Genomic DNA, 17,685 nt, shown 5'->3' with positions numbered 1-17,685 from the left:
TAGTATTGTTAGTCTTCTTTTACAGATATAGAAACTAAGGTATAAAGCGTTTCAGTAACTTAAGTTCATGTGGCTAATCAGCAGAGACACAGGGATTAAAATTTCCTATGCTAGGTGCAACTCCTGCGATCTAACCACCATGCTATGTTGTTTTTCTCCTTACCCTGAACTTGACCCAACCTAGGCATTCATGTTATCAGATGATTCATTTCTAGAATACATGCAGAAAGCTAAAAGTATACATCAACCCCAGAAGCTCTCCAGAGTGCATGGAATTGTGCATCAAGTTCAAATCAACTCTTTCAGTCCAGCTGTCTCTCTTTTTCTCTACTTCTCTGCTGGGTTCTGCAGCAGCCATGCAGAATTCACAGACAATACTCATGATTTTAGAGGGGGTTAGAGAAGTAACAAGCTATAATTTAGGATTAAGAATGACTTGAAGGCAAGGAGTTGGAAACAACCTAAGTGCCCATCAACAAACGAATGGCTAGAGAAGCTGTGGTATATTCGCACAATGGAATACTATGCTGCATTAAAAAACAAGGAACTCATGCAATATTATTCAAAATGGTTGACTCTGGAGAACATTATGCTGAGTGAAATATCCCAGTCACAAAAGGACAAATATTACATGATGCCACTGTTGGGGAGAGACTGAGTAAGATGGGTTCAATAATGTATACTCTGAAACAGAGGAGGGAGAAAACTGTTTAAAAGAGATATATAACTAGGTATTTCTGTCATCACAGGAGACTAGAGCGAGGGCTACATGGTGAAGGGGACCTGGGGGAGGGTTTGTAATACAATGAAAGAATCTTTTCTTTTACTTTTCCATAATTTTTGGACTCATGTACTTATAACTTGTTAGTCAAATTTGTGCCTTCTAGGTTGCAACACCCCCATGATACATCTTCAAGGATATGAACATGTACGGCCAAGCACAATCAATAAGAGTGCATCTAAATCCCAAAATCAATCTCCATAATAGTCTATGTGTTTCCTACTGCCAAAGGGGCCCTCTAGAGTAGTGAGAGAAGATCTTCACCCTGAAACCCACAGCGTCCCTTTTCAGCAGGAAGTAGCTAAGAGAATACACCATCCCCTTTTCCTTATGACTCAGGGTGAAGTCTCTCTCAGGGAGGAGTGATAGGGAATGGCAAAGGACACACTGACAAAGAAGATTAATCAGAACTGGCTTTGACAAGCACTGTGGCATTTGGACAAGAACAAACTGGGAGGAGGGTAGAGAGAATAGTGCAACAAGAAATGAATGGAAACCCAAAATCTCTGTAAATGTTTATGAAAATTAATAAAATATAGAAAAAAAAAAGAATGACTTGAAGATACAGTTCTTCCATCAAGAAAGTGACCTGCCTTCTTAGTCATGTCCTCAGACAAGCTTTTCTCTGGCCCAAGGCCCCTCTTCTCCATAGCTAAGTGGTAGGAAGCTTAGAATCAGAGGCTATAAACTAAACTAACTGGTGCTCTGAAGAGGCTCAGCAGACCAGACTGCATCACAGAGGAGAGGACTCCACAGGGCCCCAGGCCCTGAATTGTCCCCACTGCCTCCCCTTCCTGCTTCAGGAAGGACTCCTGAGTACAGAGGAGAAGCGCAGCAACCTCCCCAAGCCATACCTCCTCCAGCCACTTCTGGGCTCTTCTCAGAAGGACTCCTTCAAAAGCCACCTCAGTCCCATCTTCACATGGGCTGTGGGGATGGGACAAGCAAGAGGCCTTCTGGAGAGCTAGCATGAGCCTGAAAGGCATCGGTGATTCTAGGGGCTAGGAACATAGACATGGGAGGAAAATCCAGGTTAATGCTCCAAATAGTCAAGTAGTAGATTCTTCATTATTATCATAAATGTGAAATGTCAGATAACAAGAGAGTCAGTCAGTAGGGAGTTGTATATTTGTAAGCAAATGATTGTGGCTGAGATACTATAATAGTTGCACTGTGATTTTTTGACATCTTTACCTCTAAGTGTGAGTTTAAACCCTGGGTAGAGTAGAACAGGGAGCATCCCTTAATGTGAATATGAATCCCCAAACTATACCTGACTTCTGATTGCCATGCACTCTGTGGGGAAATTCCCCTTAGGGTCCTTTTAGTGCAAAGCAGCATATTTTCAACTAGTGTAGGGTGGTTTTTCTTATTTAAAAAAAAATTTATTATTTTTGGTGGGAGTTTTTTTGGTTTGTTTTTTTTTTTTGCCAATTCATAAGCTTTCTTACAATCATTCCCATACATTGTGTCTTATAAAATTCATCACCATTGATCTACACCCACTTTCACCCCATCTTTTCAGCTCCCCACTGGATCTTTCCTAATTCCTTCACCCCGTCTCTCTCCCCACCAAACTCTTTGACCATGTGATATACCCTCCCCTCAGTTCACCCATACACATCTTTTTAGTTTTCCTTCATTGTCACAATAATGGTCTTGTGCACTATTTGTCCCTACAAGCCTGAGTTAATTCACTCAGCATAAGTGAGTGAACTCTCTAGCTTCTTTCATGTTATATAGTATTTTTTCATTTTTTTTTAATGTGTGTACTGTCAAATTGGATCTGACTGGTACAGGAGGCGATTGTTCCTCCTTCTTCAGCAGAGCATCTGGTGGATTTGAACCGCACACCTCTGGGATTGCAGTGCAGTTTCCTGCCACTAGGCCACCAGAGCTCGCCAGTATTTTTGTAATTCATTGCTCCTGAGTGATGCATGGTTTTCCATTGTGTGAATATACCACAATTTCTCAATCCAATTATGTTAATGGACATTTGAGCTGTTTTCATAGTCTCTTGCTATTGTGAATAAGGCTGCTTTGAACATTGGTGTAGAGCTCTCCATTTATGTCTCAGTTCTTTATCTCGGAGTATATTTCTAGTAGTGGAATAGCTGGGTCATAGGGAATCTCTACAGCCAGCTTTTTGAGGAAATGTCAAACTACCTTCCAGAGAGGTTATACCATTTTATAGTCCCACTAACAGTGTATGAGAATTCCAATCTCTCCATTTCCTCGTGAACATTTATTGCTTGCTGTCCTGTGAAATTTTGCCACTGTCGTTGGGGTGAGACGATAATCTAATTGTGGTTTTGATTTGCATCTCTCTTATTGCTAGTGATTTCGAACATTTCTTTATTTCTTTATGTGTCTCTGATCATCCAAGTGTCTTCCTCTGTGAAGTCTTTCCATACCTTTTGCCCATTTTGTAATTGAGCTATCAGTCTTTTCCTTTTTTTCTTTTTTTTTGTGAATTCCCTATAGTGTTCTTTAAACTCTCATTATTAGATCCTTGTCTGAGATGTCATTGCCAAATGTTTTTTTCCCAGTCATTTGGCTTTCTTCTCACTCTATTGGAAATAGTTTTTAATGCACACAGGGACTTAATCTGTAGAAAGTCCCCTTTCTCAGTGCTATCCTCTCTCCATGTTACGCATAGAGCAATTTTTCTTAAACTCAGTGCTGGCCACATAGCTCACATCGCCCAGGCCTTTCTCAGTCTTATATTGAAAACTGGTTGTTGAAATGTAAATCTGCTCCAATCCTTGGGTGAATCTCTTCCCAGGATGAAAGTCAAGTTTTTCTTACTTACTCAAGTTGAAGCACCAATTTACATATTTGGAATTAAAATTAGGCTGTTTTCATTAAGATTAGGCAGAATGCAGATGGAGTTGTAGTTTGAAAAGAAAGATGTTTTACATGCCTTGAACACTCAGTCGATGAGCTAAAATTCTTGTTTTATCCAGATGTACAGCGTGTTCAGTGACATGCAGCTTATGAGGCTCAGCAGTTGATATAAAATATGGATATTGCTATTTCTCTTTCCTGTGTTCTGTCCAGCTGTTCACATATATCACAGAAGCACCTCCTTCCTTGTCCTGGAAGACTGTGTCCCTCAACTCCACCAGCCTCGGAGGATTAAGTGGCATTCCTGCAAAAGCACATTAGGAGAAGGGCAGCGAGCAGAAACCAAGTGGGGCACGATGCTTTGGAGCGTGTGCTTCATATTTTATGTGTCTGAATTATTAGGGAGACTTTTTGAAACGCATGTTCTGATTCAGTAGGTCTGTAATAGTATGTTCCACAATAAATTACCCAAAACCTTAATGACTTAAAGCAATGAGCATGATCTGTGATTTCTGTGTAGAATGCTGGAGTCATTTAAAAGGCTGGTTCTGGCTCAGAATTTTACAAAGAAAGAAGCTCATTCTCATGGCTGGTTGCAAGGGATTTAGGTTCTTTTCTGGGTGTTTGAAAGGGGCCTCAGTTTCTTGCTCCATGGACCTGCTCATAAGTGTGCTTGAGTGGCCCTACTTTATGTTAACCAGCATTCCTTGGAGTGAGCTGTCTAAAGGAAGAACAGGTAATAGACTGCATTGTCTTTTTGATCCACTCTCGGAAATCACACATACTTTCCCTTCTACAATGTTCTCTTCATCAGAAGCAAGTACCTAACCCCGGCCACACTCACAGGCAGGGTACTTAGCTCTGGTGCCCTAGTGGTAGGAAGACGGCACTGCAATCCCAAAGGCATGCACTTCCAATCCACCAGCTGCTCCACAGGAGGACAGATGGTTTCCTCCCATTTATTGCGACTTATTATGTACAATTTATTGTTTCTGCTGGAGGGTCAGCTATGGGTCAGTTCCAACTCAACAGCATACAACTACAACAACAATCTGAAAAGGAAAAGGGAGCTCTGATGGTTTAGTGGTAAAGAATTGTGCTTCCAACTTAAAGGTATTCAGTTCAAACAACCACCTGCTTAATGGGAGAAAGATGGACATCTGCTTCCCATGCCATTTATGCCTTTAAAAAACCAGTGGCGAGTCAGCAGTGGGTCACTTCCGACTTGATGGTATGCAACATCTGAAGAGAAAAGTGTCAAAGAATTATGGACACATTCTGAAACCACCACAGGCCAGGTACTCACCTATGATGCAGGTCCTGGTCCCTGGGTTATACTTTGAGTTGTTGTTGTTGTTATATGCTGTCAAGGTGCTTGCTACTCATAATAACCCTGTGTACAACAGCTCTGAACCCTGCTCTATCCTGTACCAATCTTACTGTCTCTGACACACCTACCCCATTACCCGAGTTACTGAGTCAGTCCATCTCATTGAGGGTCTTCCTCTCTTGCCTTGTCCCTTCACTCTCCCAAGCATGTCCCTTTCCAAGGACTGGTTCCTCCTTGCAACATGTCCAAAGTATGTCAGACGAAGCTTCAGAATCCTTGCCTCCAAGGAGCAGCCTGGGTTCACCCTCTCTAGGATGAAACTGTTTGTGGTCCTAGGGGTACATGGTATAATCAGTACTTTTCTCTAGGACCACATCTCAAATGCATCATTTCTCCTATCATCCTAGCTATTGTCCAGCTTTCTAATACAGAGCAAGTAATTGCAAAAACTAGGACCTGGATCAGGCACACCTCAGTCCCCAGACTAACATTGCTATTCTTCAGTACTCTGGAGAGGTCCTTAACAGCATATTAGAAAACAATAATTGAACAGCCAGTAAGATTTTATTCTCACAATGCTTTGTTTCTAGTGCTTAATCTACCCTCTGAATAAGTCACTCACAGATACCTATAAAACATTCATCTTCTTTTTTACCATATTAAATACAAACTGTATTGCAACAGTAAATTGTTCCTAGGAATTCACTTTTACACTTGTTACACACTCCATCCATCCACTTCAGGTTAAAATACCAGTAGGCTGCATTTTGAGCAAACAGTAAGGTTTGCAGATGCTGAAGATGTTTGAAGACTAGGAACTAGGAGCAGCCTGTGTGCAGTTTCCATCAGGAACCTCAGTGCCTCTCCATCATCAGCTCGGAGCTCTCACCTCGGCCCACTGGAGCTAATACGGCTCGACACCTGCATGCAGCAGGCTGTCTCTACAAAGAGTTCCTGTTCGTGGAGCCATTTTTAGCCTCTCATTTGACTTGATGATTTCTTTTATTTTAAATATGATCAGTTGAATGGCTTCTGAGACTAATTTTTCCACGTATTAGTCATTATTGTTCCTGGCATTGTCATTTGTCAGATGTGGTGACAGTAATTCCATATGCTATTGATTAGCCTTAAAAGGCTTTCTTTTAGTTCTCCACTTTATTGTAACAGTTCTTAAATATTAGCTTCATAAATCCTGTTATTTTGCAGCGTGGTTGGATTGAGATGCTCTTCTTCCCAGTGAGGAATTGATAAATAAAAAGAATTGGTGACTATGTTGTGAGTGAGTTAGCACTTTCCAATAAAGTTACTGTGTAACAGAGTAACTATAACATACATAAATTTACTTACAGTGTTCAGGAAATATTAAAAGAGATAATAACCTCAGGCATAATTATGACTATATAATACCAGCCTTGAAAACAGGTATGGAATAGGCAGTTAGGTGCCAAGAAAGGCCAAAGTCCCTGCCCCCGGTCAACAACAACAGAACTTCTGTTGATTCCCAGTTTTCATTTCTAGCTATTTTTTTTCCTCTTTATACTTAATATATTTGCTCTTTGCGTGTACAATTAAAGTGTATGAATTTAGTTTACTTTTTTTTACAACCATCACCACTATCCATTTTCAAGATTTTCATCACCTTTAACAGAAATTGAATACTGTTGGACAATAGCTTCCAATTTATTTTTCTCATCTATCCCTGGTAACAGTCGAAAAGCTTGGTATTTAGTCTAGATAGTTTATAAAACGGAACAATCCATATTTGCTCTGTTGTGTCAGCCTTATCACAGCATGTATCAGTGCTGTACCAGAGCTTCGGTTCACTTTATTGCTACATTATATTCCATTTCCTGTGTGTATAAGCCTTGGTGGTGGAATGGCTGATTGCTTGACGGCTAATCAAAAAGGCTAAACCCATTAGGTGTTCCATAGCAGAAAGATGTGGCATTGGCTTCCATAAAGGTTATAGCTTTGGAAATCCCATAGGACAGTTCTACTCTGTTCTGTAGGGTTGCTGTGAGCTGGAATCAGCTTAGTGGCAATGGGGTTTGTTTTGGGTTGATATGGATAAACAAAATATAAGCATGTTTTCCATTCACCTATTAGTGGATCTTGAGTTGTTTCCACCTTTTGACTTTTATTGATCCATTCAGCAGCAGTTTGGACTTGCCAGATGGCTTAGGGGTCTTTGGCTCATACTCCACCAGCATTTTTAAGTATTTAAATATTTTTTAAAATGCTAATTGATTTTTGGATGAACATTCTCTTAAGTGGTACAGCAGTTGTCTGTCTGTTTGCTTTACTGAAGTAACTTGGACTTGCTGCAGTGATGGCAACTGTGCCATAGGTGTGTAAAACACCATATTGGCCACCCATCATGGGCAGTGTTTAGTTGAGCACCTAGATTTATTCGGATTTGGAAGCAGAAGCAGCACCCACTTCCTAAACCACATGCCTCTGGAAACTTTATGAGGGCCCTTGTATTTAAATGTCGGTTGGCCCAAGGGCCAATTACCTATTGCTATTGTTATTGTTATTTCATTTTGGAGGAACATTCTTGTAAGTTTTACGGCACTCTTCTTTCAATTTGCTGTACTAATGTAATCTGGGTTTGTTGTAAAACTGGACCCTGTGCCATTGGGGTCAAATGCCATAATGACTGCCCATGGTGGATAGTGTTTGGTGGAGCCCCCAGTTTTAAGATGGGTTTGGAAGCAGGAGTAGTATCCACTTCCTAAACCACATGCCTCTGGAAACTTTATGAACCATAAGAAATGACAATAGTTATAAAAAGCCTTCAGGCCTTTTGTTCATAGGGTTGCTATGAGTCGTTCTTGACTTGATAGCAATGAACAACAACAACTTAATATTACCTTTTCCTTGTTTCTTCTTTTAAAATAAACATGTTTTGGAGAGAGGCAGTAGGGTAGAACATGAGGTTCCCAACACCCTGGATGGCATTGCCTTGGTGACAGGCAGAGGGACAGGAGTGGGCAGAGTGGAGAGATGAAAAGGTGATACAAAGAAAGGAAGGCACGCCCTAACATTGGAGGGGAGTGAATTCTCCTGCCTTGCTGTTTAGTCATTTGCCTTCATTCAGGCTCCGGTGACCAACGTGTGATAAAGTATGACGTGCCAGTAAAAAAAGAAGCTTTCTGCTTAATGGACTTTCCGAACAGGCAGTGCAGACTGCAGCTCCGGCAGCGAAGTGCATAACTTGATTTTGTGCTGGGGAGATTGAGATGTTTCTTCAGACTATATAATAATATGAGACTTCGTAATGTTCAGGACAGAATCTAAAATTCAAATACATGGTCCAGGGAGGGTTTTTAAATTCCCCTTCCAAACCTACTCATCACTTCTGCAAAGCTGAGTGGTCTTTCGAAGAGCTTATATATATTTTTCCCCTCCATTTCCTGGGAGTTAGTGCATTACAAACTGTCAAGAAATTGATGAGCCTTCGGGTCTACTAATTCATTCTTGGGAGTTAGACGAATTTGTCCTCGTTGTCTGAAACACAGGCTGAACTTTCTACTGGAGCCTTGCCATTGTAGAATGGCTGTTCTTGGCCTTGCTTTGCCTCCAGGAAATCAATCCGAGTAACTGGGTTTATGTCCCTCATTCAGGGCTGGTTGTTCAGTATTCCAATGACAATGGAATACTATGGCATTTGCTTCGGGAGTTGGACTTCATGTCGTTTCTGGAGCCACAGATCGTGTCCATTGACCTACCCAGGGAGGCAAAGACATCAGCAACGGCTTTTCGATGGTGGCAGCCTCAACATGGTAAGTTAACATTCGCCCCGAGTTTCATAGAGATCCTACAGTCAAGGCCACACCAAATTGCGTGGTTTTTTTTTTGCTGTCAAGTTCAAATAAGCGGATTTAAAATCGCAGTCGTAAACTATTCAAATTGCTACATAATGAGCCTTCTCTGTCTTTTCTCATCTGGTTTTAGGGAAACATTCGGCCCAGTGGGCTTTGGATGATGTCCTTATAGGAATGAATGACAGCTCTCAAACTGGGTTTCAAGACAAATTTGATGGCTCTATAGATTTGCAAGCCAACTGGTATCGAATCCAAGGAGGCCAAGTGGATATTGACTGTCTCTCAATGGACACCGCTTTGATATTCAGTGAAAACATAGGTAAGGATGATCACAGGCAGAGGGAGAACATTTGATTAACTTGAAAACTAATTTAACTCAACACCAGAGGAAGGTCTCTAATGCACAACTGTTCATAACTTCTTGTGTTAAGTAAGGGGGGCTCTTAGGGGAGAAGGTTACATTGTCCTCTAATATAATTTGGTGAGCCCAGTGCCTGGAATTTACTTAGGACTGTCTTTCACAGAGAATATATTACAAGGCAAGGTTTCTTAGAAACAGAGCAAGAAGAAGACATTGCCTAGTTTTCATAGTTTGTACAGTTACAAACTTGACTGTGTTAGGGTGCTCTGGTGGTCTAGTGGCAAGAAGCTGCTCTGCAATCCCAAAGGCACGTGGTTCAAGGACACCAGGTGTTCTGTGGGAGAAGGATGGACAGTCTCCTCCCATGTGATTAACTGCCTCTGAAAACCCTCAGAGATTCAGCTAAGGGCCAGTTCCAACTTGATGGTATACAACAAGACTATGTTAATCCTTCAAGGTTGTAAAGCATTTAGTATGTCTAGGTCTATAGTAATTAACTAAAAAAAAACCAATCATTTTTATTTGCTTTGCGGAGCTCTGGTGGCCTAGTGTAAGGAGCTGTGCTGCCCACCCGGAGGCGCACAGTTTGAATCCATCAGCAGCTCCATGGGAGATGGATGGGCAGTGGCCTCTTATGTGACTGCTCCCTCTGCTAGAGGGTCAGCTATGAATCGGTTCCAGCCTGACAACACGTATCAACCCCAAGACGGGGAGTCCTGGCAGTGTCGTCCGCAGGGAGGGCGTCACATTGCCCTGCCTCTCTGGAGCTAACAGCTTCAGAAACTAAGTAGAGGGTTAACTGCTAGTTATTCAACTCAACGACAGTGGGAGAGGGAGAGGGAGAGAGGATAATGACTACAAGCATAAATATCAAACCAGAAAAGAGGGCACAATTCAGCGCGCCACCCTTGAACTTTGCTTTTCCAACAGGAAAACCACGTTATGCTGAGACCTGGGATTTCCACGTGTCCGCGCCAACCTTCCTGCAGTTTGAAATGAGCATGGGCTGTAGCAAGCCCTTCGGCAGCGCCCACAGCGTGCAGCTGCAGTATTCTCTGAACAATGGCAGGGCCTGGCATCTCGTCACCGAGGAGTGTGTTCCTCCAACCATTGGCTGTGTGCACTACACAGAGAGCTCCGTTTACACCTCAGAAAGGTTCCAGAACTGGAAGCGGGTCACTGTCTACCTTCCTCTTGCCACCATGTGAGAACTGTCATTTGTCAGAATTTTGAGTCTCATTTGTTTCATTTCAAAATAATTTTAAGTCCACTTGAGGATTTCATTAATCTTTCATGATCATTGCTACAAATAAGTACATACTCTTAAGCCACTTGGATGGTGCCATTGCTGCTGTCCAGTGCCCTTGAATTGACGACCACTCATAGCAACCTTAAGAAAAATTGATCTGAGCCTGGCTCTACCCTGTGCCGCCCCACCCTCTCCAGCATGCTTCAGTCACTGTGTCAGTCTGTCTGTTCAGGGTCTTCCTCTCTTTATCTGAGCCTGCACATTTTCCAGCTTTATGTCTTTTTCCAGGGACTGGTCTCTTCTGAAACATGCCCCAAACCAGATGGATAACCTTTTAACAATTGTTGTTGTTAGGTGCCGTCAAATCAAATATGACTCACAGTGACCCTTTGAACTAAAGATCTGAACCCTGTTCTATCCTGCACCGTCCTCACACTTTCTGACACACAGAGCCGATTGCAACAGTCACCGTATCTGTCCATCTGATCAAGGGTCTTTCCCTCCTTTGCCAGCATCATGTCTCTCTCCAAGGAATACCCCTTCCTAGCAACATGTGAGGCAAAGCCTCCAAAGAGCACTCCAGCTGCGCCCTCTCCAAGACATATCTGTTGGTTCTTTCATCCATGCATCGGATGTTCAGTGCTCTTCTCCACCACCACATTTCAAAGGCTGGTGTTAACTGTGTTTGAGGAGAACACTGTTATAAGTGGTACAACACTGGCCTGTCAGTTTGCTGTACTGAGATAACTTGGGGTTGCTGTGATACTGAAATCTGTGCCACTGCTGTGTCAAATGCCATAAGGGTTACTCATGGAGGACAGGTTTTGGTGGAACTCCCTGATGAAGACAGACTAGGAAGCAGCATGGGCCAACTACTTCCTAAATAACAGGTCTTTGACAGCTTGATGAAACTAAAGGAATGAGGATAATTCTAGTAGTTTAGTGGTAGAGCCCAGAGTTTTAACAATTAGGAGTATGTAAAATTACTACATAGTTTCTTATTTCAGTACCCTGCTAAGAATGCACTTTTTCTTCTGTCTTTCTTACTCTCCACAACACTTCAGACTGCATTCAAGGGTTGTATGAAGGTAATTCACAGAGACTCCTGACTGGGTTCCCCTTGTGTGGCACAGACATGTGGATAATTCCAAGGATCTTCTAGGAGCTAACTGTACTGTGGGGACTGATTATAGGGTGTGCTGTCCTGGAACTGCTCCCCACAGAGCCTGCTGCTCCTCCCACCCCCCAAAGGGTAGGCACCTGGGTCTCAGCTGGTTGCTTTTCCTGTGGTCACTGTGCCCTGACTTCCTGATAGTGAGACAGCAGGAAGTGCCAGCCAGTGGAGCTTTGGTAGCATGCACAGCACAGTGCTGCTGGTAACCAAAAGCGTGGCAGTTCAAATCCACCAGCTGCTCCTTAGGAAAGATAATCTCTCTCCCCTTGTTCATAGCCTTGGAAAACAGGTGGAGGGTCTCTATGAGCCAGAATTGACTGGAAAGCAGTGGGGATTGGGCTTGGGGGTGCTGGAAAAGCAGTCCTGTTAATTCAATGGTTCATCACCCAGCTGATAAGCAAAAGATTGGCAGTTGAAACCCACCTAAAGATTCATGAGAGAAAAACCTGGCAGTCTGGTTAAGAATACCATTTAGACGACCAGCTGCTAAATCAAAGGTGCCACCTACTGGCAGTTCTAACCCACCAGCGCCTCCACAGGAGAAGGATGGGCGATCTCCCGTGCAGATCACTGCCCCTGAAAACCTTCTGGAGCTCAGCAGTGAGTCACGACCCAGTTCTGCGCTGTCATGTGGGGACCCTGCGAGTCTCAAAACAGGACCCAACAACAGGCTTTGGAATGAGATTTGTATTTCTGCCTCAGGCTGCATCTCCGCCTGATTTAGTGGGTCCAGATCCCCAGGCCGACCCTCCTGGAGACTTCGGCATTAATAATAGTGTCTCCACCGTTTGTCGCGTCAACCTTGGCGTGGTAGTGACTTCCTGATTTCACTAACCTCAGGTTTCCTCCCTGCCCCTCCTGGCTTCTCATCTCCTTCATTAACTGTGCAACCAGTGCCTTTCATGAAATTCTATGTTAAAGACTTAAAGTGATTTATGTTTTCATGGTTCAGTTCTGATCACTTAACAGAGAAGCATAAGCAAATGACAGAAAAATAATGCAGTAAACAGCATTTTCATATTTACCCTGAAATCATTTTCTGGAGACCTCCAGAGTACTTGCTTCTAGTTCATTTATTGATTTCTTTTGATTGGACAAACATTGGTTGAACATCTATCATGTTTAGGGAATTCTGCTACCAAATGAATAAGAACATCATAGCCTGCTCCAAGCTCCAAAGGAACTCTGGGAAGACTGACAGCTAAGCTGCTATCTAGGTTATACAGTTATAATAGTGTGTCCGGGGGCATTATGGACACAGAGGATACTTCCTGGTTCAGCCTGGGGAAGTCAGAGAGAACATTATGAAGGAGTGATGGCTGAGCTGAATAAAGTGAGCAGGAGGTTATCAATGGGAAGAGGAGGCTGCTGTGAGCCGGAATAGAGTCTCAGAGACCAGGAAGATATGAATGAATGAGGCCAGGGTATAACATGTAAGTCAAGGACCAGGAAGAGGTAAGGCTGACACAGGGGGTACCCAGGGGCTGTGTTTGTAAACTTGTCAGCTAGTTTGACCTCCACTTCACGTGCCTATGAAGACACCAGTGGAGGACCACTGAAGGGTGTTAGCATAGTTTTCTGTTCTAGACTCTCTGCCCTGAATGATGAGTTGCATGGAAGGGGAAGCCTGTCTGGGAGGAAGAGGAGACCATGAGTCCCTCACATGGTGCTACTGAAATCTTGTTCTGTGCCCCAAACTGAAATAGCTGTTTAATACAGTTAGACTAAATAAGTTGTCCCTAAAAAGGGACCATTACTATTGGGGTTTATTTTTCCTTCATTCTTTTTTTTTTTTTTTTTTATTTTACTGTTCTTTTTTAGTCTGGGCTTGATCCACTTTGCCTGTCAGTAGCAATATTAACTTGCTCATCAAGGAGTCTTCATAACACCTGTCCTTGGAGGCTGTGTTTTGGTGTTTGTTTTTTTTTTTAGTTAATATTTTTATTCGTGTACATTGTGTTTTGTACAATCTTTTATTTACATTCTATTTCATCCGTGGATGTTTTGGGGTTTCATCCCCTTACAATCATCTTACTAGTAACTACATTTGTGAAAGTATATAAGCCAGCTACCTCGTGCCTCATGGCCTAATCCATTATTATTGTTTTGAAAAGCTGCCTCTATTTCTGGTGTCAGTCAGTCCAATGTGTTTCAAAACTCAGATTTAGTAGAAACATGCAATATTGTAGAAGTGAAAGAGAACCTCATAGAATTTTGACCCTTTTCCTTGAGGAGCCAGACCTGGGGACAACAATAAAGGGTAGAAGTTCCATCTCAAGAACTACTTATGGCAGTAGAACAGGGGCCTGAATGGCAGAATTTTGGAAGATCTAAACTCTTCCTCACATTTGCATGCCTCCATCTCTTGCTCAGTTCTGAACAGCAATTTAAAAACTTTAAACATACAAATTCTGTATGTGTTTCAAGAAGAGTAAATGTTGTAGTGGTGGAAGAATAGGGTCATTCAAAGAGCTTTGCCATACACATATGTTTGTAGAGGCTGGTTTGGCAGATACGGTACAATACTTAAGTAGTGTGTTCAGTGCTCCTGTGTCTGGGTCCAGAAGGAACAGCATCCAATACTGAGTATGGCAATAAAGTGTCTCAAGAAGTAACAGGGAAACGAAGCCTGGAGGAAGGTACATTAAAGAGGGAAAGAGAACTGAAATAGATGTCTTTGTGCTTTCAAGGCTCCTTGTTGAACCAATGGTATGTTTTCATTGATTAGTTCTCCCAGGACCCGGTTCAGATGGATTCAGGCCAACTACACCGTGGGGGCTGATTCCTGGGCGATTGATAATGTTATCCTGGCCTCAGGGTGCCCTTGGTTGTGCTCAGGACGAGGGATTTGTGACGCTGGACGCTGCATGTAAGTTAATAAAACTGACAGCCCCTCTCTCTGTAATACATAATTAAAAAGGATTCTCTGTACTCATAATAAAAACAACTCTCTTTTTCCCTACCTTTTTTTTTTTTCTCCTTAGGTGTGACCGGGGCTTTGGTGGGCCCTACTGTGTTCCTGTCGTTCCCCTGCCATCCATTCTGAAAGATGATTTCAATGGAAACTTACACCCTGACCTATGGCCTGAAGTCTTTGGTGCCGAAAGGGGGAATCTAAATGGTGAAACCATCAAATCTGGAACATCTCTCATTTTTAAAGGGGTCAGATAAATTTTGTTTTTCTCTCCACACTAGTACAAAATTCCCATCTTCACTCACTACAAATATAGTCACATAAATGCTTTTCTGACTCTGCTTAGATGACATTATTATATTCTAGCCCAAACACAGTTTCCTTTTCTAATCAGCCCAACCTTTCCATAATCACCCAGACATAAAATTTTCCCTCTGTTTTGGTAATCAGACCTGCTATCCATTCAGCTGGGATTATATACATAAGATATTCAGAATCCTGTCAGCTTCTAAAATGTGGTATTTTACAATTATTACATATTTATAATTTTAAAAAAATATTATGAATATTTGCTTTTTCCTCCTCTTCTTCCTGTCGATAGAATATTTGGTGCCTTTAAGAAAAGCAGATATTTAAGTCGACTGTCATTCTCAAGCGTTGCTAGTATTTTTCTTTAACGTTGCTTTGTGATTAGAGAGATGTTCGTAAGCAGTTGTGTGAAGCTCACTGGTAAAGCTGGCACCTCTTCCCGTGACTGCATGCTGCATCCCATCTCGCCCAGCATGGGGAAAGGGGCTAATCTAGGTGTGCAAATGAAATCTTTAACAAAAACCTGCATGGGTTCTGTGCTACCCTGACGATTAACACCTAACCAGTGGAGAGTGAGACACCCTGAGACTATTTCAATTACAGTTAATGGATGCTGGTTATCATCGTTGGTTGAATCCAGAATTGTCTCAAGTGTTGGATAAGAAAGAAAAATTACCAAGGGGTTTGAGAAATGTACGAGTCCCTATGAGGTATGAGGGGCTAAAGAAATCGAGAGAGAACATTTGAGGGTGGGAACTGCCATTCTTTTGAGACTTGTTGAAGACATTTGCTCTTATTGCCAGTTACTCACCTGAGAACCTCTCAAAGCACGTTGATCAGAAAAAAGAATCAGATGTGCTGTGGCTTGTCATGATGCAAACATCTTTCCCTGATGGAGTTTTAAATTGTAGAACTCCAGAGACCTGGTCTCTGGATCCTGTATAAGAGAAAGACATGCGGCCTTTTTCTATTTTCCCTTTAACGATCCACGTGCAAAAACAAACCAAGCATTCTGTGTGCTCTACACATACGGTCAGGCAGGACCAATGGACATATATCATGAAGGAGAGGAAAGAGGAAGCCCCTGAGTGAGAGGGCCTGCGCCGTGGCTGCCGCAGAGGGCTGAAACACCTGTGCGGACGGCAGAACCAAGCAGTGTGTTGTTTTGTTGTAACATCAGGTTCCTATGAGTGGAACCGATGCAGCAGCATCTAACAACAAGTACACAGTCAATTGGGCTCATTATGGGCCATTCAGCATCTTGCAGTTTGACCTAGAAAGGCATTCTCTCATGAGAAAGGACATGATCATCTCTGTTTAATGTTCATGGAGTCTGGATTACTATCAACGTAGCTTCTTGGGTTCAAAGGAATGTGTCATGTTTAGCACAAATGGGTCACTGAGTCTGGAAAAGAATGAAAATGACATAATGTGATCTCCACTATACCTGTCAACTGGGCTTGACTCTTCCTGCCATGTGACTCTCAGTAACTACTGAACTATAAACAACTCGCAACTGTGGAAGAAGCCTGTGTTCAGATTATAGATCATGCCTATTTTCCACAAAACATGTTCTTTTAAAACGCAGTGAATGTTGGGCCCTTTTACAGGTGGCTTGTGTTTGCCTTAGGAACAGTTTTAAATCTCCCTTCCACACTAAAAGAGGAAAGGTGGTCCCGTCCCTTTGCCTTCATGGTGTGATTGTATTTTCTAAATTAACCTGTCAACTGTCCACCTCAGAACTTAGTCATTTTATGCTGAGGAAGCGACCTTTCTCACACCTTCAGCCTCGCCAAGACACCAAGCTGTAAATACATTCAAAGCTTTAAGAATTTGTAAGTATATAAGAAGTCTGGTGGCCTGGTGGGTAAAGCTTTGCTCTGCCAGTACAGAGGCAGGCCAGCTGCTCCACAGGAGAAAGATGGGAAGAATATTCCCATGCAATTTATGGTTGTGGTTTGCCATCGAGTCAGAACCAACCCACGGCTGACCTTTCATCAGGTTTTCGGAGGCAATAATTTCACAGGACATTGCCCATCTTTCTCCCGTAGAGCAGCTAGTGGATTTGAACTTTGTGCCTTCAGAATTACAGGGCCAGTTCTTACCGCTAGGCTACCCTTAAAACTCACTGGAGGGTCAGTTGTTCTGACTCAACAGGTAGGAATGAATGACGCGTATAAGGAAAAGATTGAAGACATTAAGATCATTGATTTAATATCCCTGATTGAAAAAGTAAGTGACTTATACATAAAAGAACAAAGAGGGTAAATTCTAAGTTTTATATGATAACCTTTAGTACTGATAGTATAAGTTATACCTTGTGAAGTTCAAATATGATAATAAAACAGTGGGGGGTTTAATGTAATTCTCAAATTCTAAATATATTATCTGGATTTCCCTTCCCAAAATTAAAAGATGGTATAACAAACAAAATATCAGTATCTTACAAAGCATAGAGAGCAGATTTCAGAATATCTGGGTTCAAATGTTGTCGTCATCAGTAACAACAATATAATCATGCCACGTCGCTTGGGCACCCCTCTGAATTGTAGTTTATTTATTTGTATCATGACAACAGTATCTTCCTTAGGAACTTGAAGTATTTTACATGATCACAGTATCCTCTTTGAAATTCATCAAATTGAGGCACTGAACCTATGGTTATTATTATTAAATTAGCTTTATTTTTAAAATGTCACCTGTTAGGAGTTATGTCCTATAATAAGTGCTCAGAAGAAAAGAAAGCACTTGTGTTCCATAGTTAAAATAATGTTTTAGATTTCTTAATCTATAATTTATAATTTATCACTAAGAAATGAGTTAGCAGTGTCCACTCGGTGTCACATTGTTCTGTATCCCTGAAGCATCACTGGGTTCAGAAGCCAGAGCGGAG

General features: G+C 42.1%; 1 protein-coding gene across 2 annotated transcripts in view; it reads left to right on the top strand.

The window, feature by feature from the left end:
• Positions 1 to 17,685, top strand: part of RELN (reelin) — a 633,193-nt gene that overhangs the window by 507,631 nt on the left and 107,877 nt on the right. For both annotated transcript variants that reach the window (XM_006882611.1, XM_006882610.1), the window contains exons 32-36: positions 8,585 to 8,743; positions 8,916 to 9,104; positions 10,077 to 10,350; positions 14,298 to 14,438; positions 14,554 to 14,731. In XM_006882611.1, coding sequence (XP_006882673.1) covers positions 8,585 to 8,743; positions 8,916 to 9,104; positions 10,077 to 10,350; positions 14,298 to 14,438; positions 14,554 to 14,731 — 941 coding nt within the window. The remainder of the gene's footprint in view (positions 1 to 8,584; positions 8,744 to 8,915; positions 9,105 to 10,076; positions 10,351 to 14,297; positions 14,439 to 14,553; positions 14,732 to 17,685) is intronic.

This window comes from Elephantulus edwardii, unplaced genomic scaffold (genome assembly GCF_000299155.1).
Source record: "Elephantulus edwardii isolate Elephantulus edwardi_28Jun2011 unplaced genomic scaffold, EleEdw1.0 scaffold00022, whole genome shotgun sequence".
In the NCBI taxonomy this organism is placed as follows: domain Eukaryota; kingdom Metazoa; phylum Chordata; class Mammalia; order Macroscelidea; family Macroscelididae; genus Elephantulus; species Elephantulus edwardii.
The sequence above is the reverse complement of the archived record's forward strand: the minus strand, read 5'-3'. Positions and strand labels throughout refer to the sequence as shown.